Source organism: Sus scrofa, chromosome X (genome assembly GCF_000003025.6).
Source record: "Sus scrofa isolate TJ Tabasco breed Duroc chromosome X, Sscrofa11.1, whole genome shotgun sequence".
NCBI classification, from domain to species: Eukaryota; Metazoa; Chordata; class Mammalia; order Artiodactyla; family Suidae; genus Sus; species Sus scrofa.
Genome location: NC_010461.5, coordinates 121,197,918 through 121,221,347, shown reverse-complemented (window position 1 = coordinate 121,221,347; position 23,430 = coordinate 121,197,918). Strand labels below are relative to the sequence as shown.

General features: G+C 43.7%; 1 protein-coding gene across 11 annotated transcripts in view; it reads right to left on the bottom strand.

The window, feature by feature from the left end:
* AFF2 (AF4/FMR2 family member 2) overlaps positions 1-23,430 on the bottom strand; it is a 486,016-nt gene that overhangs the window by 42,227 nt on the left and 420,359 nt on the right. For all 11 annotated transcript variants that reach the window (XM_013984014.2, XM_013984028.2, XM_013984035.2 and 8 more), the window contains 3 exons: positions 4,538-4,697; positions 1,715-2,722; positions 17-138 (listed from right to left, as the gene is read on the bottom strand). In XM_013984014.2, coding sequence (XP_013839468.1) covers positions 17-138; positions 1,715-2,722; positions 4,538-4,697 — 1,290 coding nt within the window. The remainder of the gene's footprint in view (positions 1-16; positions 139-1,714; positions 2,723-4,537; positions 4,698-23,430) is intronic.

Genomic DNA, 23,430 nt, shown 5'->3' with positions numbered 1-23,430 from the left:
GCCAGGGCGAACTCACTCTTTAGTGTTGGGAGGCTTCTGGGGTGGAGCTGGTGAGATGCAAGGTGGGAGCAGGCAGATGGTGGCGGCCTCCTCCAGGCGCTGCTTCTTCTCAGGGATTTTCTCCGCAACTTCTGTTGGCTTTAACAGGAAAAAAATGATACACGGAGTTTGAAATCCACAGCACATGCAGACATTCCAAAACCATGAGCCAGGGAGACAGTTTGCTTCTCTTCTAATTCCTAGTTTAGGCAGGGGAGTTAAAAGTGCACCTTTGATTGGACAGAAAAGCACCAGTCTTGCCTAGCCTACTCCGACCAAGAAGCTGGTCTCTGAGGGGGTGGAGCTGTGATGCGAGCCTCTGATTAAAGATCGGGTAACATAAGACCCTCATACCAAAAGTGAAGAGAATCTATAACTTTCAGACACTTCTCCCAGCAACAAAGCCCCCACAAACGAATAGTTTAGAAACTAACATTGCAACTCTAACATGGCATAGATCCTGTCTAAGAAGCACAGGGATTTGGGCTAACATCTAAGGGTCACTCACACAAGCAACAGCATGCAAGGAAATTAACCATGAGCACCGCGCACCCTTGACCTTCATGCACCGGTTCTGAAGGACCCTCACGCCTGCCTGTACTGCCGTCATCACTAGGAGTGGGGAAACAGTGACAGGGCAAGGGCCCCAAACATTGGTCCTTAATTTGGAATATTTTTCTTGGCTATGTTGGCGCACAGTTCGGAGATAAAATCATTCACGAATCTCTATAGCTGAATGGAGACCTGAATCATCCTTGCAGGAGCCCATGGCAGCCATTCCAGATAGTATTGCCCAGGAGTTCCCATTGTGGCTCGGTAGTTAAATCTGACTTCCATCCATGAGGACGCAGGTTCGATCCCTGGCCTCGCTCAGTGGGTTAAGGATCTGACGTTGCCATGAGCTGTGGTGTAGGCCGGTGACTACAGCTCCGATTGGATCCCTAGCCGGGGAACCTCCCTATGCTGCAGGTGTGGCCCTAAAAAGCAAAAGCAAAAAAAAAAAAAAAAAAAAAAAAAAAAAAGACAGTATTGCCCAAATATCACCCTGAGATGATGTTACTGTAAAAAACTACTATAAGATCTACAGACATGACAGAATTAACCCCTGGACACAGACTCAGCTCCCTAGATGAATGTGAAGCGGAAGGAGCCATTCTGGGTTCCCCCTTCCAATTGTATCTGCACCCTGGAATCCAACTGTAACCTCTCGCGGGTGATATTGTCTCCAGTCAAGCTGACCACACAGGCCAGAGGAATGTGTGTCTAGTAGGAGCCAGGTAATCAACACACAACTGAGTTGCAGGCTTCCTGATCTTTGTCGGGAGAAATGAATGAGGGCTAGAGGGTACATTTTGACCTTAGGAGCAGGTCAGGTGGCAACCTAGGGGGCAGGCTACCTGGGGAAGGAGACTCTTCACGCTCTTCTTTCCTACACATCACAATCCTTCAGGCGCCATGCTGGATACTCTTGACATTGGCTGTCAAGCCCTGATGGTTCCTAACCCTTCCTCCCTGGTCACATCAAATCCTGCATTTCCCAGAGGAAGCATCATCGTCTTCACCAAAGACCACAGTCCACCGCCACGGGCCTCCTTGAAAAGGAGACTCAAGATCAAATTAGCCCACCGACGGCCACAGCTCCCCACCCCGTGGTAGGCTACCCCTGCCGGCTTACCTTGTGCTTGCGCTTGCGGTTGGGGGCGGCTTTCTCTGCAGCTGCAGCAGCAGCCTGCCGCTTGGGCTTTGGGGCCGTCTCCTTGTGGTCCGGCTTGGCTGGCGCTGCTTGGAGTGAGTTGTGGCCAGGCACTCTAGACAGCAGGTCAAGGTCAATCTTCACCCAGAGGTTTTTCAGATTCTCGTGATCTCGTAGAGGAGACAGAAGCTCGGTTTGCAGGACAGGGATGGGCGAGAAAGTAGGCTCTTCATTTGTGACGGATGGGTTGTTGCCGTTGGCACTGCTGATGAAGCTGCTGAGGGTCAGGCTGGCGCCGCAGGCTTCCTTGGACTTGGCAGTGTTGCCCCCAGGAGCCATGCAAGGAGGCAGGACTTTGATCTGCAGAGTCTCTTCCTGATCGGTGTTGGAGTCAGACGTGGACGAGTCGGTTTCGATGAATTCCCGGGACTTGGGCACGATCTTGCCAGGCCCTCGGTACTTCTTCTTCTCGGCAGCCAAGGGGATGCTAGGCCTCGGTTCTTTCCTAGGGACGGGCTTGTGGGCAGTGGCTTTGCTGCGGCCTCTCGGTGGGTCCGGAAGCTCCACGCTTTCCTTGTCTTTGGGAGCGCTGCTGGTGATATTTGGTTTGGGCCAGGTAAATTCGTCAATGCTGGTATTCTTCTCGACCCTTTTGGGCTGTTTTTTCCCTATGGTCCTTTGAGAAGCTGTCTCGAGAGTTGTGGACAATTTATGCTTCAACGCCTTTGTTTCTGGAGTTTTCGGGGCGGGCCGTGGACGGGCTTTCTCCCTGATGAGGCTGAGGAGAGGCCGCTCTTTGGGTTCAGCAAGGACCTGGCTGGGGTTCGTCTTCACCTTGACCTGGACTTCCATGGGCTGGATGACTGGAGGAGGCACAGAAATGGTCTCCATGGGTGTTTCATTTTGGCCGCAAATAAACGACTTGTTCTGGGATGTCACTTTGTTCAGCCACTTGTCCAACTGCCACTTGTTGGTGGAGGGCGGCTCAGGCTGCAGATTGAGAAACAGCAGCGAGAATGAATTTCCCATTGGGGGAGAATTTACGAGGCCCCTCAGTGCACCGACTGTTGGCTGATAACAGCTTCAGATGTCAAGTGACCATTCTACATGTTGACACACACACACACACACACACACACACACACACACTCTTCACATTCATCAAATTGCCTAGATAGCCAAATACTCCGTGAACCAGCTCTAATATACTTATGCAAACTGAGTTCCTCTCCTCTTCTGAAAATATCCCCTACTCTGGCTGGTGGGGAAAGAAGCATTCACGCAGAGTTTTTCCAGAGAGTGGGCAGGGAGGCCTGCGGGGGAAACCTGGTCCCCCAAATCCTTTGCTGGGACTCACCAGGAGGCAGAGGTAATGATCGCTGGTCCTGAAAAGAAATGTAAGCGAGCCTCAAGTGTAATTCAAAAGGAAAGGCTTTCTATCTGCTAAATGCCAGTGCCTCCTATATGATGCTGTAATTCACTGCAAAAAAGAAGAGCCTTTTGTATTTTCACTGAAGGATGAAAAGATTTGACTTCCAAAAAACCACCGCACTTTCTTCGGTGTGTATGGGCAATAACCAATTTATGGGGACATGCGTGCAGACATTAGCGTCCGCTGTGAAGCCATGGAAATGATGCGTACAATTCAGGTGCTTGATTCTCAATTCTGAATCCTGCCTGTTGAGCTAAAAGTACCATCATTTTTATTAGAACGGCTCTTTTTTTTTTTTTTTTTTTTTTTTTTTTGAAAGCCATCAGCTGAGGCTTATGGCACCGGCTGACAGAGAATGACAGAATTAAAACCAGTTGAGCAGCCGTGATCCCAAGCTGCGCAGACCAATGGCGGGCAAGGGTGGAGGAAGTCTGAGTGGCTGCCGCCATTGGCAGCAGAGCACCGAGCTTGAGGGCCCCGGCTCCGGTAACAGATAGACCCTGCCTGCCCCTGAGGTCTTGGGAAAGCTCTTTCTCACCCTCTCAGAAGTATATTCTCTCATCTGTAAAATGGGCATATTAACAGCGAGGACCCCTTAGGGCGGTTGTGAGGAGGAAATGAGAAAATGCTAGGCACACGCTTCTCACAAGCTTGGCACATGGTCCACGTTCAAGAAGGGTGAGCTATTGTTAACAGCGGTAGTGTTACTATGGCATCTCCTGTTGTCCTTTTCTGATTACTGACACCGAAGCGTGTCAGGAGCCCTGGAGGGATCGGCCTGCTCTTCAAGGCGCAGTCTCAGGGGAACTGAGAGGCCAGAACTCAGGATGGGAGGAGAAGGGTGCTTCTTTATTCCCAAATTATCATCACTTTTGGTAATTGGTGGGGCTGTGCGAAATGTTTTCATTAATTACCATCAAACACACTTGCAGGATATTAACTGAAACTTGGAAAAATACATGTGACCTTCCAACCCTCACACTTCTTGGGTTTTACTTGCCAATCTAGAGGAAGGGGTGGTGTCCCCAGAGCTAGAAGTGGGTCTTCATGGGGCTCGTTGATTTCCTTGCAAGAGAAGTTGCTAGCCCCATGGTGACGAGCGTTGCACATGGGGAAGCTGGAGGCTCAGAGCAGCTAAGACAGTCACACAGCAAATCCATCACACAGCAAGAAATGTGTCTGTCAGAGACCAGGTGGATACATGTGGTACAAGAAAAACAGGCAACCAAATACCTGAATGCTTTTCAGAAGTATTTCTTGTGCTGAGGCCATGCCTATGCTGGCGTACCGCTATTACTGTATGATTGTGTGTGCGTGCTGGGGTGCTGCCTGGGGGCGGCACGTCGTGGTTGGGGCCCTGGCCCTTCACCCACCTCGGGAGTGGCCACACGTGGCGCCTCATTGGATTCACTGTCAGTGGTGCTGCTTTCAGTGTCTGAGTCGGACTCGGAGCTGCTCTCGGAGTCACTGGAGCTGCCGGATCCCCCGCTGGCTGGTGCTGCAGCTGGGGGCTGAGGCGTGGCCAAGAGTGGGCTGCAAGGAAATGACATCGCTCATTGGCTCCGTCAGTCTCCAACTGGCTGGAAAAGCACCCAGGTCGCCATAAAGACTGATGGTCTGTGAGGTACAGGCCGAGTGGAGCCTACCGCCCCATTTTATAGATGGGAGACGGGGGGCTCAGGAGGCCCAGGGAATGACCCACAGTCCCAGTTTTTTTCTTTTTCAGTTAAGACACGTTTTCATTTTCTGTTGCCATCTTGTTTAGAAACCCATGGGTGTGTCCAGGGGCTCCGATCTCAGCAGAAGAGTTCCGTTCAATTTCTACTTTCGTCCTGGGAAATGGGGTTCAGAGAAGGGGAGGCGCCTGCCTCAGCCTGACAACTAGACAGAAGTGAGACTGGGACCCGTGGCCTCCCGGCCCCCTCACAGGGCCGGGCTGGGGAAAGATATTTGCTGCCAGGTGCCCAGTGCCCGGTACCAGGGTGACCATGTGGATAAAGGAATAGAGGGCACACTGCTCGGCTGGCCCCTCCACCATGATTTCTGCAAACCCTTCAGGAAACTCACCGGGAAGCATGGCCATAAAGGACCCGGCATCTCTAGTGACTGATGTGAAATCCGTAAAGCTGACCAAGCAAAGCAGTGGGAAATTGACACCATTTGCCACTGTGTCTCTACGGACGATCCATATGCTTCCTTACTAATCGTTTGCTCTCTGTGCCCCGTAGCAAATCAACCTCCGCCGCCTCTGGGCGCTCAGGGACATGTCATTGCCTTCCTGTCCTTGTGCCCGTTGTTTCTCTGGACGAGTTTTGTTCTGCTTTTGCCCGCAAGTGGGGCTCTAAAGTCAAGGGGCTTTAGACAGGCACGCTTCTCCCGTGTCTGTCTCATCCACCCAGAGTCCCGGCTCCTTGCCCTGTTCTCCCTGGAGAAGAACCCACTGCTGGCCCTGGAGGGCACCGGGTCCTGTGGCTCCACTTTCAAACCAGACAAAGAGGTCTCTGCCCAAGACTCTGGAAGCGCAGGGCATTATTCCTCGCCAGGGCATTATTCCTCGCCTGCCCTCACCGCCACCCCCCACCCACCAGAGTCTAGTCCCCAACATGACAGCTCTTGCCTGCTGAGCTGGAGCCACGCTGGGCTACTGCCTGGGGAGACACAGCATCCCTTCAAATCAGCGTGAGCTCCTCGGCCGTCGCCAGGCAATGCGGAGAGCCTTTTCATTACGTGTGCCTCGTGTCTCTGAGGACTTACAGGTAGCTATTTTCTTTCCTATAGCCAAAGCTCATTTAAAATGCTATCTATCTGCTAAGTAAATGCTATCTGCAAGTACATTCATCTGCCAAATACACCAAGAGATTAGGGGAAGCAGAAGAAACAGGGGACTGTATCCCCTGGAAAGTGTGTGTGTGTGTGTGTGTGTGTGTGTGTGTGTGTGTGTGGCGTGAGAGAGAGAGGCAGAGACAAAGACAGAGAGCCAGAGAGACAGAGACAGTGGGGGCAGGGATCTACATACAACTTGGTCCTGCATTCCTTTGCAGCATAACGACTCCATATTTACGCAAAGTGCCCTCTAAATCTAATCAATTGCTTTTGTCTTTGGTTGCTAAATAAGGACTGAGGGAACATACGTAAGTGAGACTAATCCAGACGCGATGCTAACTTGGCCTCAGGTGCCCCTCTCAAGTAAAGTTTCAAATGCAGCACAGGGCATCTGCAATATTGACACTACTGGCTGGTGGACTGTGAGGACTTAAGATCTAACTTGTACCCACGTTTCTGATTTTTCAAGGGAAAAGGCTGTTTCCAAGTTTTCTTTCATATCTACATGAATTACTGGCGTGTGTGTGTATCTGTTTGTTTGCAGGTGATCCTTGTCCAAAGCCTTTGGGAAGGGAGATGAATTCTGACATGCAGATTTTTTAAATTAAAAAGTTATATGGTAGGTATAACATATATATATAATATATATATATTATATATATATATATATATATATATATATATATAAAATATATATATAAAGTGCCCTCAGTGGGATCTGGGTAGCACCCCTTAATAAAACTCATCGATATTGCTGCAGTAACAGTCACAGTCAGAGGAATAAATAAGGACTTGAAATGAATATCTGCATCTCAATTTAGCTCAGGTTTTGTCAACAAATGAGTTTGTCTCAAAGTTACTGAAAATAATGATTCTCAAAGCTTTTTGAATTTCAGAATTGTGACTAAGGGATTGTAGATGTGAACAGAAATCACATATGAAAAAATTGACAATAACTGTGTAAGCAAGTATAGATACAAAATAAAGATGATTTTTTTTTTTTTTAGGGCTACACCCTCAGCATATGGAAGTGCCCTGGCCAGAGGTTGAATCTGAGCTGCAGCTGCCGACCTATGCCACAACCACAGCAACACCAGATCCAAGCTGCGTCTGTGACCTACACCACCGCTCATGGCAATGCCAGATCCCTTAACCCACCGAGTGGGGCCAAGGATCGAACCCTCGTCCTCATGGATCCTAGTTGGGTTCATTACTGCTGAGCGATGATGGGAACTCCTGAAATAAAGATGATTTGAAACCTAAGAGTAACGTTGGCTGAGAACCAGTGAACTCAGACCTGACATTATTTTTCCTAAGTCTTTTTAGAGCTGAATCTATTGCTGTGTTCTCAGGAAGCACCCCGTGGCCAGTCAACGTTGACAACGACCATTTAGGTGAAACTAGTATAGAAAGAACAAGGAGGGGTACTTCAGCTCTTCATACTCACACTGATGGATGTAAATAGTTGGTGATAGGAATGAAGGTGGACTTGGATTAAGAGAGGACATCATGAGAACTCAACCTGGGGGTGAAGGACTTCAGCATCCTAATGAGAAAGAATTGCTTTGTCTGGCAGTTGCACAGTTGGAAACAGGGAGAGCCAGCATTGGTGGGAGGGAATAACACTGCTTAAAATGGAAGCAAAATTGCTCTTTGCAGTACTTTCATCTGCCTCTACTCTCTATTTGCTGTTCCGACAGTTGCTGGACAGTCTGGCTGCACTCAGCCTGCTGAGGGATGTAAGCCACACAACTGAGTCTGGCCCTTGTTTCCTATGGGCCCAACCTTGTACCCAGTTGGGGCCTCTCCAAGGGATAAACAGTGAGTTCAAAACAGAAACATTGTCTTCACAAGCAGGACAACCATCAATATCAGAAGGATTGGCTTAGGGCCACATTCTTGTCTAGAATCCACTGTGGAACTTTCGAGTTGGCAAAATCATCATAATATTTCACTTGCAGTTCTTTCCTGAAATCCGTTAGCTGTTCAGCTAGTTAAATTCCCCCTTATGCTACATTTACTTTCATATGTTGCTAATTTCTTTTTCAAATGTATATTAAAGTGGCTATGAGTGACGCTAGCCCACGCAATACTAGATGAAGGACTAATGTGCAATTTACATAGTCTTCATTCACTAAACTCTAGTAGAATTATTTCCTGTGCACCATTTACTCTCATATTTTAATCAACTGCCTTTAAAAAGAATGCTAATGGTTACAACAAAGATAATATGTGATACTAAAAATCATTAACATTTAATATATTAAACCATCTACTCCATAGTCTGTAAATATTAAAAGTGCACTCTGTGACTTCACCCCAATGCAATAAGACTTCTCAAAGGACCCACATTTGTAACAACCTCAAAGTGAACTGCTCAACCTTTTCAAAGATCAGATGTTGCTACTGTGTTCATCTCAGGGTGAGCAGTCTGTCGGAGTAGTGATGCATCATTTTAATCCTAACCCCATTTAGTAGGTCTCCATGGTCATGGGCCAGACTGAGGGCAAAGAAGTTGGCTTAGCAAGTCAATTGCCCTAATGGGGGAAATCCAGAGCTAGGGAAGGGGATCTAAGAACAGGCCAGTGGGAGAGAAGGTTAGGAGGCTTTTAAGATGCCTCCTCCAGACAGCATTGGCCCTGGTGTGGAAGGGTTGAAAGTACCAGGGGGAAAAGATGGGTTTTATGTGGTAGTCCAGGCACCTTAATCTTTAGACATGACAGTCTCTCTATGCTTAGAGTGCTCAGGCTTCTTCTGCAATAAAGGGCTCAATGCGTGGCACCATAAGATAGACAGTTCAGAAGCCATATGAAGGAACTGGGACTACTTTGCCTGGAGAAGACTCTGGAGCAATGAGGAGGGCAGTTCGTATGATGGTAGTCTTAAAATACTGGGAGGTCTGTCCTGTGGGAAAGGCTAGTTCTGAGGGCCTTCTAAGGTAGAATTAGGACCAATGAGTTACAGATATAGCCAGGAAGATCTCACCCCAACATCAGGAAAGACTTTGAAAAATCTGCAGTTGACCAGAGAAAAAAGCCACTGCTTCATAGGCCACTGAGTTTGACACCCTTAGGTGACCAGATACACTGTGGGTCCACAGTGGAGTTGGATGATCTTTGAGATTATGATTCTTGTGAAATGCAAGTATATTAGGGATTTCAAGGGATATAGTTTGGAGCTTAGAGAAAATGCATGAGGAGACATTTGTCCAATCCAATATGCTCCTTGAGGCAAGTATGAAATGACCTGTTCTTGGCAACACAGTCACAGAGCTCTTGTATGAACCTCAGAGGATTAAAACTGCCTTTATATAGGGGTATTTCACAAATCAGGCTTTTCACTAATTCAGATTAACAGCCTCCAGAAAACCAAACATCTGCATCAGTGCTATCTGACTCGAATCCTAATTTAACTGTGAATCCCTCTCTCAGGAGATAAACAAGGATGATGAATTGGCCAGTCTGCTCAATCAAGCTGTGTGGGCATCAAAAAGGAAAGGTTCCAGAATGGGTAACGACTTTGTGCTGGGAAACATACATGGGAAGGATTCGACATGCAAGTCCACAGGGTATTGATCTTGGCAGCATATTTCACAAGGCCCAGAACTTGCCAAAGACACACAGCATGAGATGCTTGATGGGGGAGTCCTGTATTAAACCTTGTCTTTACTCAAGACTTGTACAGATTTCATCAGCATGAGCCTTTTCCAGTTTTATAGCGATCAAATGTCTACCAGATAATTTGAAAAGCTTCCATATTTAAATTCACAATGAAGTTGTAAAGGGGCAACCCTGGGGCAAAGGACTCAACAATAGAGCTGATCTTTCCACTCTTTCTCCTTTTTCCGCTCTGAACTCTGGGTTCCCAAACTGGAACAGTCTATCTGCCGCACCATACCAGGCCACTAGAGGCAGACACTCTGAACTGAGCCTATCCCAGCCAGAGGATAGAAGCAATGCATTTCAGTTGGAGTCAGTAGTTTTGAAATCTACCCCACCCACTGCAGAAAATCCATTTAGCTCAATGGTCCAAAAGAAAGTGTAGTAGAAGCATAATACATAAAACAGATAAAAACAGTGCTGCTCTGGTAGAAACCAGAGACGGGGCAAAATGTAAAGGAGGATGTCACCAGCAGCTTGTCCTCCTCCCTGGATGGCCCCTGAGCGGAGTGTGAAATACTGCACATCCCAATATTATCACAAGGAGGAGCTTGGCATCAAGTATGTTCTGTGTTAATGCACTGATGCCACTGATGAGCAGACAGCCAATTGCTGTCCACTCATAATTCGGTCTACACCCTGGCAAGGCTCCAAGAGATGAACCTTGTCCACAATGTGTGTACACTGGGAGTTTGTCCTTTTGTCTAATTTGGATGTTTGAAATGGAGTCTGCTCAATTTATTTGCAAAGCCTAAGAAGGTGAGGCACCCCTGGCCACTTGCATTCATTTTCATGGGCTAGTTACCATACATGACATAGTTTGAAGCCCTGACTGATGAGATTTGTGGTTCATGAAATAATGACCCCCCCCCCCAAAGATGTCCACATCCTGACCTCTGGACCCTGTGACTATGGTAGTCATGTGGAAAAGTGGGTTTTGCAGAGATGAATAAATTCAGGATCTTGAGATGGGGAGATGTTCCTGGATAATCTGGGTGGCCCCGATGTCATCACAGGGTCTCTGGGAGCCAGAGATTGGTGTCAGGAAGGCTCTAGTAGACTACTGCCACAGCAACGGGCAATCAAAATGGTTATATCTTCCTGAGAGCTGCAAGTCGACCATTTGGAACTTTTGTGATAAATGGAAATGAACCATTCCTCACATTTTTTGATCACCAGCAGTTAGTTAGTTATTTCCCCTAACTCACCTGACCTCTTACTTCTTTTCTGAGGCCATAATGCTGAGTGATTTTGACAATGGCTTTTCACAGTTGCATCTGACTCACAATCAATCATGGCTTGGCTACCCTTTTGGTAGTCTAACCAGACTCAGGCTGGATTCTTCTTTCCCTGCCTGTATCCTTTTCTCCCATTTTCAGTCAGTTTCATGTATTAAATAGCTACATTTCAGTCAGTTTCACATATCTAAATAGCTACATTTTAAAGAGGTAGTTTTAGTACAGTGGGAGGAGCATGCAATTGGAAGTCAGATGATGTGCTTTTGAGTGTCATCCTGGATGCTTTATTTTTGTGTGAACTTAGGCTAAGCTCTTAACAGAAGGGTTTCAGTTTCCTCATCTGTAACATGCGGTAATACATCACATAGGCTTATAAGAAGACAGAGTTAGGAAATTTAGGTGGGAGCACTCTCTTAATCAGTACTTCTCAAACTTTAAAGGGCATCGGAATCCCCTGGAGATATTTTTAACATGCAGATTCTAATTAGGGAGGCCTGGAAGGGGTCCAGGGTTCTGCATTTCTAACAAATTCCCAGGTGATAGGAATGTTCCTGGTCAGTGAACCACACAGGGAGGAGCAAGGCTACAGAGGCTATTCAGATCTAAACCATTGGGGGAAAAAATAAGTTGGTGAACTTGAAACTAATGGCTAAAACACGGTTTTGAGATCAACTGTGGATTTTCTTTTACCCTAATTATTCTTTCCTCCTTTAGCAACAAAGGAAGGTGAGTGCCTTCTGTCATTTTGAATCTAACCTGGACAAGTTTAAGCTTTCTTTAGGCAGTTACTCTGGAAGATGTATTATCAGATTCCTTCATGGCAAGGGTCAAAGGTGGCTTGCCACTGTCGCCTTTGAGGGCCAGGGTGGTATTAGATGGCATCCATGATCGTGGCTGAGACCCTGACCATAATTCATCATGGCTCCAGCAGCCAGGTTCCACTCCTTCCCTGCATCTTCTATTTGAATCATCACAACCGTCCTGTGAGTTAAGCACTCTTGCTACGTAGCTGAGAATCCTGAGACTTACAATATCAAGTTGAAAAATAATTTTAAGGATACTATGGGACAAACTTCAATAAGCAATTTCAAAGGAATGAAAAAAACCAACTTGTCTGGATTCCGTAAGATGGCGCCGCAGAGGTGCCAGTGTGTCACCGATAAGGCTAGTTAGTGCTGGCTAAGGGGCCATTTACATCTTGAGAACATCACAATTTGCATTAAGGAGACTAAACCAGCATTCAGTGTTTTTTTCTGGAAATAATTAAAAGCTATGCTGACTGTTCTGCTATCAGTCAGAGCTGTTTCAACAAACAGTTAAGCAGGTGGGAAAAGTCATATATAGCCAAGAATGTTTGTCCCTTTTGCCTTTAAAATCCATTTTAAATGAGGTCCTTCTGTATAGCACGGGGAACTATATTCAACACCCTATGATCAACCATAATGGCAAAGAATATTTTTAAAGAGGAATGTATATGCATGTGTGTGTGTGTGTAACTGAATCACTTTGTTGTACAGCAGAAATTAACGCAGTATTGTAAATCAACTATACTTCAATAAAACAAAATCTTTAAAAATAATCGGAGCAGGGGAGAGAATGAAGGTAAGCAAACAGAAGGAACACTGGCTCTCATCTCCAGCAAAGCAGAGAATGAACGATTGGCAGCTCATATTCATAAGGAACCCAAAGAGGGCGGGTGTCAGGAATCCATAACAAGGTCAAAGCCTTCCAATACAGAGTCCCATCAGTCACAAATCCTAGGTGGAAGAGGGGATGTACTTCAACTGGGTGACTTAAACCCCAAATCTGCTTCCATGAAGGAATCATCCCATTATGTCCACAGAACTGGCCTGGAGATGAGGCTCAACTCCCTGCCAGGAGAGCCCCAGCAGTGGGCAGGCTGAGTTTCCTAGGAGAGAATAAAGCAGGAGGCTGATAGGCTCAGAGCTGCTCAGCTTTTTTCCTTGCTTGATGTTTTCTTTCTGTTGCCCATCACGCTTTGAGCTGCCCCTCAGGTGGGGAAGCAGGCATTCCCCTTCCTATCTCTCCCTGGAGGACATTTCTTCTTTGATGTCTCTCAATGCCAGTCTCATTATCAGTATTGTCTGCTCCCCTTCAGGTCCGATTTGTTACCTGATGCATTACAGACTCTTGATTTAGAGGGTAAGTTTTAAGGCCAGAGATTTATCACCCCTCCCCCCCACCACACCCTGTATAGTGCTTGGCACGCATGCTTAAGATACCTTAGGGTAAAGCCATAACAAAGTCTTCTCTGCAGGTCTCCAAGAGGAGTGTTCCCTGGTGCAACCACTGCCTACTATCTATGTCCTAATGGTCCCACTAGAAGACTGTCATCCCTGGATTAACAAGACCACATACTTTTTAAGTGCAGAGCACTTGTTAATGTTGGAGTATCTTCACTCCCATGACCTCATTTGACTGTTGCAAAACACTGGGCTGGGGCGAGAGGGAGAGATGGAACAGGTACACCCCCTTCTTGGCCCATGAAGCTCCATGATCTCTTAGCCTATGTCATGTTGCTGGGGTCTGAGAGAGGTTTTCACCAGGCAACTGTGACTCTTTCTTAAACAGCAAGTCTAGGCTGAGGAAAGGAAGAGAGTCCAGGATCTACTACAAAATCCACACCTCACAATCATACTAAATGGCAACAGGAACACACAATTAATCCCCAAATGCTTTCTTCTAATGACCTAATGAGATGGGTTGCCAAAATTCAGTGTTCAGAATACTGAAGGCCATCCGGCCTCTAGGCTAAGAAAACCTTGCTGCATTTGACTCCTTCAAATGACAAAACACACTGAGGCTAGAGGAAAAGCCTTCTATCAGTTTACAGCTGAGAACCCTTTCTACATAGAATAGTGCTTTATATTTCTTCAAAAATTGTATTTGTCTTGAAATAAGTAGTGAACATGGTACTGAGTCCAAAAGATACAGTATGAGACACAATGCAAAGTACACCTTCTGCCCTCTACTGTCACGTCACCCAATTTTCCAAAGTTTTCTATTGTTATCAGTTTCTTATGATTCTTCCAACAATATTTCGTATATTTATGAATACTGACAGTGTGATTTGAGTCATTTTTAATTTTTAAACTAAATTTTTATTAAAATATAGTCAATTTACAATGTTGTGCCTATTTCTGCTGTAGAGCAAAGTGACTCAGTTATACATACATATATATATGTATGTTTGTTAATTGCCACCAACAATCTCGGTGTTATACATATATATATGCATATATATATATATGCATTTTTTGCACAGCAAAGGAAACCATAAAAAACTCGAAAAGACAACCTACAGAATGGGAGAAAATATTTGGAATGATGCAATCGACAAGGGCTTAATCTCCAAACTATGAAAACAACACATACAACTCAACAACAACAACAAAAACCAGATAGGTGTGCTTTTAAATGCAAGTTTTTTAAATTATAAAAGCAATCCTTACAAAATAAAATTCCTGTAGATGGAATGACAGGGCCATCAATGAATGGCATTCAAAGTCACATACACAATTTCTAAAATAAAATGTACACAGTTCCCTTATTGAATGTGTCTTCATAATTATGTCTGAAATATATTCTAAATATGGGCATTGAAATACCTAAGCGAATGGCAAAAACACTGCAACTTGTGAGGCTGCAGTGTCTAACCCTAACACGGGGCGGAGGCAGTAAGCTAACACGGACCATGAGGAGCAGAAGCTGCTCAGACAGCCCTTCTGGGTGTGACCAGGCCGCAGGTCCCCCATCAGGAAACACTGACTGTCCTCCACCACGACACTTCTTAAAGATGTGGTCAACACGTGATGATTCCATTTCCTCACGGTTCGAAACTTCTAAAGGCCCAGTAATCAGGCTTTGTAACTCTTTGATCTACTGAAACTGCTTCGTTAACTGCCACCAACAATCTCGGTCCTGCCCACTCGCCATTGCAAATCCCATGTCTTCCTTACTCTCCTTGGCCTCGCTTTCTAGTAGACCCCAAGCTCGGACTTCTTTTATACCTGCTCCCAGTGACCATCTATAGCATGAGTTCTCTTGGTGTCAGAATTGACAATGACTTCCTTGCAGTTAGATGTGGTCTTTTCTACAGGATTTTCAGAGATTTCTCTCCATTACCCCTCTACCTTAGGGCCAATGTTTATTTCCTTCTCTTTCCATGCCTTTGCAAACCCTGTTTGGTTCTGGCTAGCATGCCCTTTTTTCCTTCTCTCCTGCTTCCTTAAATCTTTATGGTTCAAGCTCAAATTCAAATAACATGAGGTCTTGTCCATGATTTTAGTTCTCCCAGACACCTCTCTGTTGTGATTTCTTTTCACTAACTACATCGCAGTTTTGTCACTTGATTATTCTCAAATTATGACACTGTGCTCATCTTTTGCCTGCTTAGCTAAATCTACATTTCTTGGAAGCCGTCACTGTGTGTATCCTAGGGTGACCGGCATGATAACTTGTACATGATTTGCTTGTTATGAAAAACACTCCAAACGGCCTCAGAATGAAGAAAAAATCAGCATAAACCAAGGTCACCTGGTAAAGAGCAATGTTTCACTATGGACTATGTACTGCTGTCCCCACAGAAGTCAATACTTAGGGCAGCCGACCCAACACCAAAACAGCCTAGGTCGCACGTTAATTTGATGAAAATAATTAAGCAAATAGGTTGTCTGCTGATGGATTTGTAAACTTTCAACTGGTTGTACGGCTGTGGGCCCATCACAGTGCCTGACTCTTCAGCTTCATTTCCATTGACAAAATGTAAAATACATGGATGGACATTTTAAATGTAATTGGTATTTTGAGCAACAGCTGTCAATGGGTAGCAGAGTGCACAGACATGCATGAACATAAGAAATAAATGCTGTGGCTCTTACTGAAAACGAGGGCTATATATATACAGACCTTCCCATTTTCTAATTAAAATGACGATTCCATTATTCTGATTTGTGTGAAACGTGAGCTACTCTCATCATATCATTTTGATACATTAACCACCCTGGCCTACACTGCGCCTGATATTAACTCCCTTTCTAGTTGATGATTTTTCTAGTGGCATAATTAATTTCCTCATGGAAGAAAAAATATTCAATCAATTTGGGATTAAATTTGAGGTTGAAGGACTTTCACAAAAGACAGAACGAAATCTCCCAGCCCACATGAATCGCTAATTACAACACTCACATTAAGAACAAGAAGGTGTTCCCTTTCCATGATAAATGGGCCTGAAAATCCTCCCCAGCGTTTACAATAAATCACAAAGACCATTAATAAACAGGCAGGGGGAAAAAAAAAGACAGTTCCTACAAGAATCACTCCCATTCTTTGCCTAAGACTATCAATGTCATATTTAAAGCTGACATCTTAAATCTTCTATACAGAAGCCCCCTAAGTCAAAAAGCCCAGCTATTTTAAACAGAATTTCCTATGCCTGTTATTTTGAATGACAGCAAAGGAACTATTGGATCTTTAGTCCCGTAATGCTATCTGCCTGAAAATCTTGCCTTCCAGCTCACAGTCTCCCTTCTCATCAAGGCTAAATTAAAGGAGGTCAAGTGCAAATGAAAGAAGAAGGGACTACGCTTTCCTCATACGTGGGGAGCTCCTTTGATCTTGAGCCCAACACGCTTTTGACGTCAAGAGAAAAAGTCTGATCATGGCCACCAGTAATAGGATAGCTAAGTACACTGACTCCTGTATGTGGGATGGCAGGGCTTCGGCTTGAATCTAGATCAATAGCAACAAGAATGACAATCCTGTATTACAAAATGAACGCAGAGCCACCTAAAATCTGACCTAGAAAGAATGGAAACAAACTCAGGCATTTGTCCAAGAACTTGCAGGATCTACAATAATTGACAAACAGGCTAGTAATAACAAGGTCAGGGTGTTCGGTTCTATCGTTAAGAGGAATTCGTCATGCAGGGTAATTTGGAAATTTTAGCAGTTCCAAAGAAGGCAGAATTTAGAATAAAAAGAAGGAAACGAACAATTCAAAATACCTTTTGAAGTTAAGCAAATTACATTTGTGGTCCTCTGAAAACCTGGGAATCTACCTATCCTGAGAGTATGTCAATAGCAAGTCCCAATTATACAGGGTCCCCCACCAGCTAAGCCCAAACAAATGTACATCTTAGGAATTACAGTGAAGAAAGGAGTTCACGACTTGGGGAAGGAGTTTTAAATGTTCAGAACAAGAAAACTACGTTCACTTGAAAACCACGTGAGACATGTACTTTTAGTGAGATGTATGTTTTCTAGCCTGATATTATCAATGTCTCAAGTTCCAGTTTCCACAAGCCTACACTATTCTAGCTTCATAAAGACAAGACCCAGGTACATTACTCTGCTAGTTGGAAACTTGGGCAAAAATTGGTGGGGAATTATTTTCCAGAAAGGTTATGTGTGAAAATGTTCCCTTTAACAATTTTATTTCAATACGTATTTGAGACAACTATACCTAAATTCAAGGAATTTGAATGAGAGAGAATGTGTGTGTGCCCCTGTGTGAGGGTGTGTATGTGCACGTGTGTGCATGTGAGTGGATGCATCCATTGGCTAAAATCCAAGAGGGCTAATACCAAGAGAAGTAGAATAATACCAGCATCAATTAAGATGGCTGTCTAAAAAGGAAAACAATATCGAGAGAAGTCCAGTCCTTCAAGGGAGGAGCATAATGTTCCTTTTGATGTTGCCAATAGCTGGCTAAGAATAGAAATGTTGACCTCTGCGGAACACACTGGGCATCAGTCATTTAATAAAGAAGATGTGTTGGTCAATGTTTGCCTTGGGTTCTAGCCATGTTTTGATAGCATAGACAAGTGTACATTCACATGTATGAGAGTCAAATGTCACTCAAGTTCTCATCATATACACAAAATTTAGTTGGAGAAATAATATATACTAAAAGTCTAAAAGAACTGAAATGGTGGTTATTTTTCCACCTGTCGAACATGACTCATTAAATATTCAAGGTAAATGTCAACTCTCAGATGATGGTTAAAGAAAGTGTGGTGTCTGTCTGTCTATCTATCTATCTATCATCTATCTATCAGAAAGGAATGTTCTTCAGCTTTAAAAAAGAAGGAAATCCTGCCATTTGTAACAACATGAATCAACCTGGAGGATATTTTGCCAAGTGAAACTAAGCAGACACAAACAAAAAATACCGTATATTCTCACTTATATGTGGAATCTAAAGAAAAAAATCCAATTCATATAACAGAAAGTAGGATGGTAGTTTCCAGGGGCTAGCGGATGGGGGGAAAATTTGTCAAAAGGTACAGACCTTCGGTTATATGATGCGTAAGTTCTGGACACCTGATGTATAGCATTGTGAGTCTAGTTAATAATACTGTATTGTATACTTGCAACTTGCTAAGAGAGTAGCTCTCAAGAATTTTCACCACAAAAAAGGTAATTATATGAGACGACAGATGTGTTTGTTAGCTTGATTGTGCTAATCATTTCACAATGTATGTATATATTAAAACAACACATCGTGCACCTTAAATGTATGCAATGTTTATTTGTCCATCATAGCTCAGTAAAGCTGGGGAAGAAACTGATGGGTTTCCAGTTGGTCATAGGACAAGGATAAATTCCTGGTGTTGGAGCTACGGTTTATGTCAAGAAAAATAACAAAGCATAGAATGACTTTTCTTTCCTCTGTCCCTTCCTCCTCCTCTGTCTCTTTCTGGCATCTTACTTGTAAAAGTTTCAGTCGTCATAATACTGTCCATTTTTAATGGTCCTTTCTTTCTGAATTGTATTATGAAAGGACCTGATGAAGTTCACTTCAAGAAATGTTTCTGGTATATGTTTTTAAAATATTTGGGTCATTATAATGGGAGAATCTTTCCCAAATCTCCTCTCGATATCTCATATGCCTATAACAGGGTAATGCTATGCAAAGTATCAAGCCATATATTTAAAAGTTTTTAATATTTATATTTCCAATAGTTCTTAGTTAACTCCAATCTAGAATGATCGAGGAGAAAGAAGCCAACCTCCTGTAATTTACATGTTATTAATGTTGTCATAGAAGGGCAAGAAAGGGCATGGCATCAACTGAAACATAAAGCGATTTTAATCAATGCTTCCCTTGCTGTGCTCTTTCTTTAGAGAGTGCATCTTTGGGAGCCCATCCTGTGTTAATTTGTTTCCAAATTGTACACAGATCTGCAAGAGAAGACCAAAGCAACTTTTGCTCTGTGATTTTACTTTCCTTTAATATGATGGTTTATACACTGTGGTTTATTCATTTATTGGTCTGATGGTTTTTATGAGTTGTGATTCGACATAGGCTCCTTTCTCGTATCGTGTTTTATAAAGATATGGAGAATGTAATATAAGTCTGATACAATTATGGTTATGTGCCACGCAAGACAATACCGGAAACATGAGGAGAGTCTGAAAAGCTGCTTAGCAAAATGATCTTAATATACAAGGCAGTGTGAAAATGTAAGAGGAATCTATAATGACAACGAAGATTAGCCATTTGCTCTCTAACCTTATTTACAGAAGCAATCAGAGGTATTCAGGTCGAGTTAATGACCCTGTCTCCAATTAATTCAATTGTCTACAAACAACACTGGTGCAGTGGCTGTCTCGAAGTCTGCCACACAGTCTCAGAGGGAATACATAAGACTCCATTAAAAGTGACAATAATAATGCATTTATTACTGAAACACTATTGTATTATAAATAAATTCCTCATGTTAAATTATGCTCCACGCTTTAACAGAAATTCAATTACTGAAATAATAAAAAGACGGTGTATTCGCCAAGTGCTTGGACTATAATTTGGCTGCTTAGTTACCAGCGGTTGGCTGTTTTGCAATTTTTTCCTTCATAGACTATTTCTTTTGAATAAATGCCAGACTTTTTCATACAAATTTTATGAACAAGTTGCAAAATGAAATTTTGAGCTTTTGAATCCAATTATGAAAGACATAACTAAATCTATTATTGAAAAAAATTCTAGTAAGCCCTTTCTGCCGTTGTTCAGAACTGTCTGGTAATTGAGGTAAGCACAGGTGCTGCTCATTATGGACCATTGTGCACCATCTGAATTCTGGGAACTGTGGAATTCAGATGGTTTCAACTCTGTTTGTGTGAATAACAAACAGGCCTGATTCTGCACTTGTTTGTACAAGCTTGTACACAGCTCATTTGGGACTTTGCAGACACCTGCTAACCCTTTTGAAGCCAAAACAGTATCATTTATGTTCTGGCTATCCTTTCGATGACAATTTTGCAAAAGCAACAGATTTTGCACTCTCCCTTCATCCCACCATCTCCTCCACCTCGGAGCAACCTCAACACATCCTGGTCTTCAGTGATAGGGAAATGAGTTGAGTCAAGCTATGGCAATCAGCCAGGGACAAGGGAACAGGCAGAGCACAGGCAGCAGGGAGGAATGAAGAACCAGCTCTTCTCATGGAAGAGCTTTGACGAACCAAACGTCTCAGGTGGACGGGGGATATGGTTTATTTGCATTTAGGGCTAGGAGGCTTTTCTCTCTTCTTTTCCTTTCTTTTGCCCTTCCTATGGCTTCTCACATATATCTTTCTAATGTCCAGTCTCCTGGTCTTTTTTTTGTTCAGCTTTATTGAGCTATAAGTGACACATAACACTGTGTGAATTTAAGGTGTACAACATGATGACGTGGTACATGTATATATTGTGAAATGATAGATCACACTAAGGTTAGTTAACACACCCATCATCTCACAGGACTGCAGTGTGTGTGTGTGTGTGTGTGTGTGTGTGATGAGAACATTTAAGATCTGCTCTCCATCTCATTATCCTCAGATGGGTCCTCTGCAGGCAGAGAACCTTACGGTCACAGAGACTTGTTTCCTGCTGCAATGGGAAAATGACTTTCAACTGTGGTCCCCTCTCCTGTCCCATCGGGCCACAGGCCAGCAGCTGTCGCTTGAGCCAGCTTGGCTGAGGACGAGGGACCCTGCCCTGTGATCCTGAGTTTCTGAGTAACATCGCACGCCAACCCGAATATCCCAGCCCCACAGATGGTTCCCAGTGCTAGTCAATGACTTGGAGTTTTCTTTGTTTTACTGAGCTTTTGCCTGCCGTAAAGATAACACATAGAAAATATGTAGTAATGAAGCAGTAGTTCTGTTGCATAGCAGAAAACAAATCTGGGTTACCCTGCTAGCCAGCTCTCACTCCACCCACAGTGACTACCCATAAAAGGTGGTATCTTAAATTCCCATGTTTGACTGTCCCTGATTGGGCGAAAGACATGAACTTAAAGATCTCAGGAAACCCCAAATAGGGCTTGCTCATCCAGACTGTTGCAGCCTCAAGGGGAATGAACAAAAAGTTGCGTGATGACTTCTGTTCCCCCAGGTTTGTCATCAGCATCCTGTCCATGGTCTCTTTTCCAAAGCTGCCTTAGAAAGGGGACAGAGTGGGGAAGTCAGTGGGGTGTGGCAGAGGGGACCAGCACAGCAGAGGTGCAAATTCAAACATCTTAACTCATTGTAAACTTTCTCATTATGTTGTAATTCCAGTGTTCTGAACATTAACAAATACACATTTGTAAAATAAATCCCATGTTTGTGACTCCTTATGCTGGGAGTTTGATTTCATATAATTGCAGGAAATAGTGGAAGAGGTAGGGAATGAAAAATAAAATCAAGAGAAGAAATTATGGATGCAATGTTTTAGCCTTGAAAGAGCTACTGGGAGACATCCCAGCTTACCCATAGTGTTTATAGAATCTAGAATATAATTATTCCACGTTAGCAAACACTCACACTCCAAGGTCCTAGGGAATTCCAATGGTGAAGTAGAGTAGACAACCCCTGGTAACTTGGCACTTGGTTCCACTTCTATTCACCTTGTCCATGGGGCAAAGTTTTGGTCACGACGATGCTTAATAAAGCCAAAGTAGCGATCAGCCAAAGTAAGTTTCTGCATGTCAGACATTAAATATGACTAATGTGGCTTGACAGTGCGCCACAGAAGGTGCCTTGGAACCTTACCTTTTCCTTTATCATTATCACAGAAAGTGCAAGAGAAAGCTCTGCAGGAACATAAATAATTTGGGAACCCTCGTAGACAATATTCTACTGTGTGTCTCATTTGCACTTAAAAAAAGCTGCCCTACAGACCTTATGTACTTTTAAGATTTATCTGAAAGATACATGAAGAAGACTCCCAGCCAAAAAAAAAAATGTACATATTTAATGGAATTAGATCTCTAGGCAAGAAAATGTCAAAAGAAAAGGCGAAATATTAAAGCGAATGCGAGGTGCTCCTTTCCACAGCTTTCCTGCTTTGATAAATATCTTCTGGGATGTCATTTACTAGAAAGTCATGATTTTACAAAACGGGGGGGAAAAAACCTGGAGTATAAAATATACTCTCTTTATTGCTGAAGTAAGTTGCTATTTTCACATTTCTCTCTGAAATCTGCTTTTGTCAGCCAGAGGCCTTGATATTTGCCTTGATATCTGCCTTTTTATCATTCGTATTGAAAACACGACAATTATTGTGAAATACTCCAGTTGCAGGCAAGCTTCTGATTACATGGCAGGGACAGAGCTGGGACACTGTGCTTACTCCAAGTCCTCCTCTCATTTCAGCTTCTAGCGGGAGACGGATTCACCTGCAACTGAAGATCACAGAGGTGGGGAGAGGGGCCCGCTGAGAGAGCTGGGGGAAGGATCAGAATGAGGGGACCCTTAACTTGTCCCCGAGAAAAGAGATCACCAACAGCATCACCCCTGAAGATGAGCTATTGAGATAGAGGAGAGTGTCAGAAGTATGAAACTTGGGCTCAGAATTAAATAAAAATGTACAGATTACCTAATATACATACCATTTCAAATGAGGAAGAAGTGAGACTCGTTGTTAGCCTATCCACAATCTGCAGCTTCTAAAAAGAAAGTCTCAGGTCTAATTTCAGAATCGGTTAGGTTCCTCTCTCCCCTGAGTTTGGTGCCTGAGTGCAAGACCTTCACTGGTTATTGGGATATGATGCCCAAGCATCTTCTTTTGTCCAACAATCTTTTACCACCAAAATTCTCCTTTCACCACTCTTACCACCCACATTATATGCAGTAATGATACTACTAGTAAAATTTAATTTTACTGAGTTCTTAATATGTGCCACGACTTGTCCAAGGTCTCACATCCAAGTAAGTGGCTAGGAAGAAACAACCCCACTTTTGGGTTGTTCTTCTGCTTGGCTGGAACACAGTTTGAAAAGTTCTGCTCTATTTTAGCCAATATCTCATATATATGTGTACTTTCAGACAGATCTATTGGAGGACAAATACTAAATTCTTCAAACGTGTGCTTTCATGAGAGTATTTTCAGCCTTCTTCAATGACAACCGAAAAGGCATAATGTTTACAAATAACAATGACGAATAAGATGATGACGATGATGGTCACTAATTATTAGGCTTGTACTGTGTGCCAGGCCCGGTGCCAACCACTTTCAATGAAGCTTCAGTTAATCCTCACAAAAGCTCTATGGCATAATACT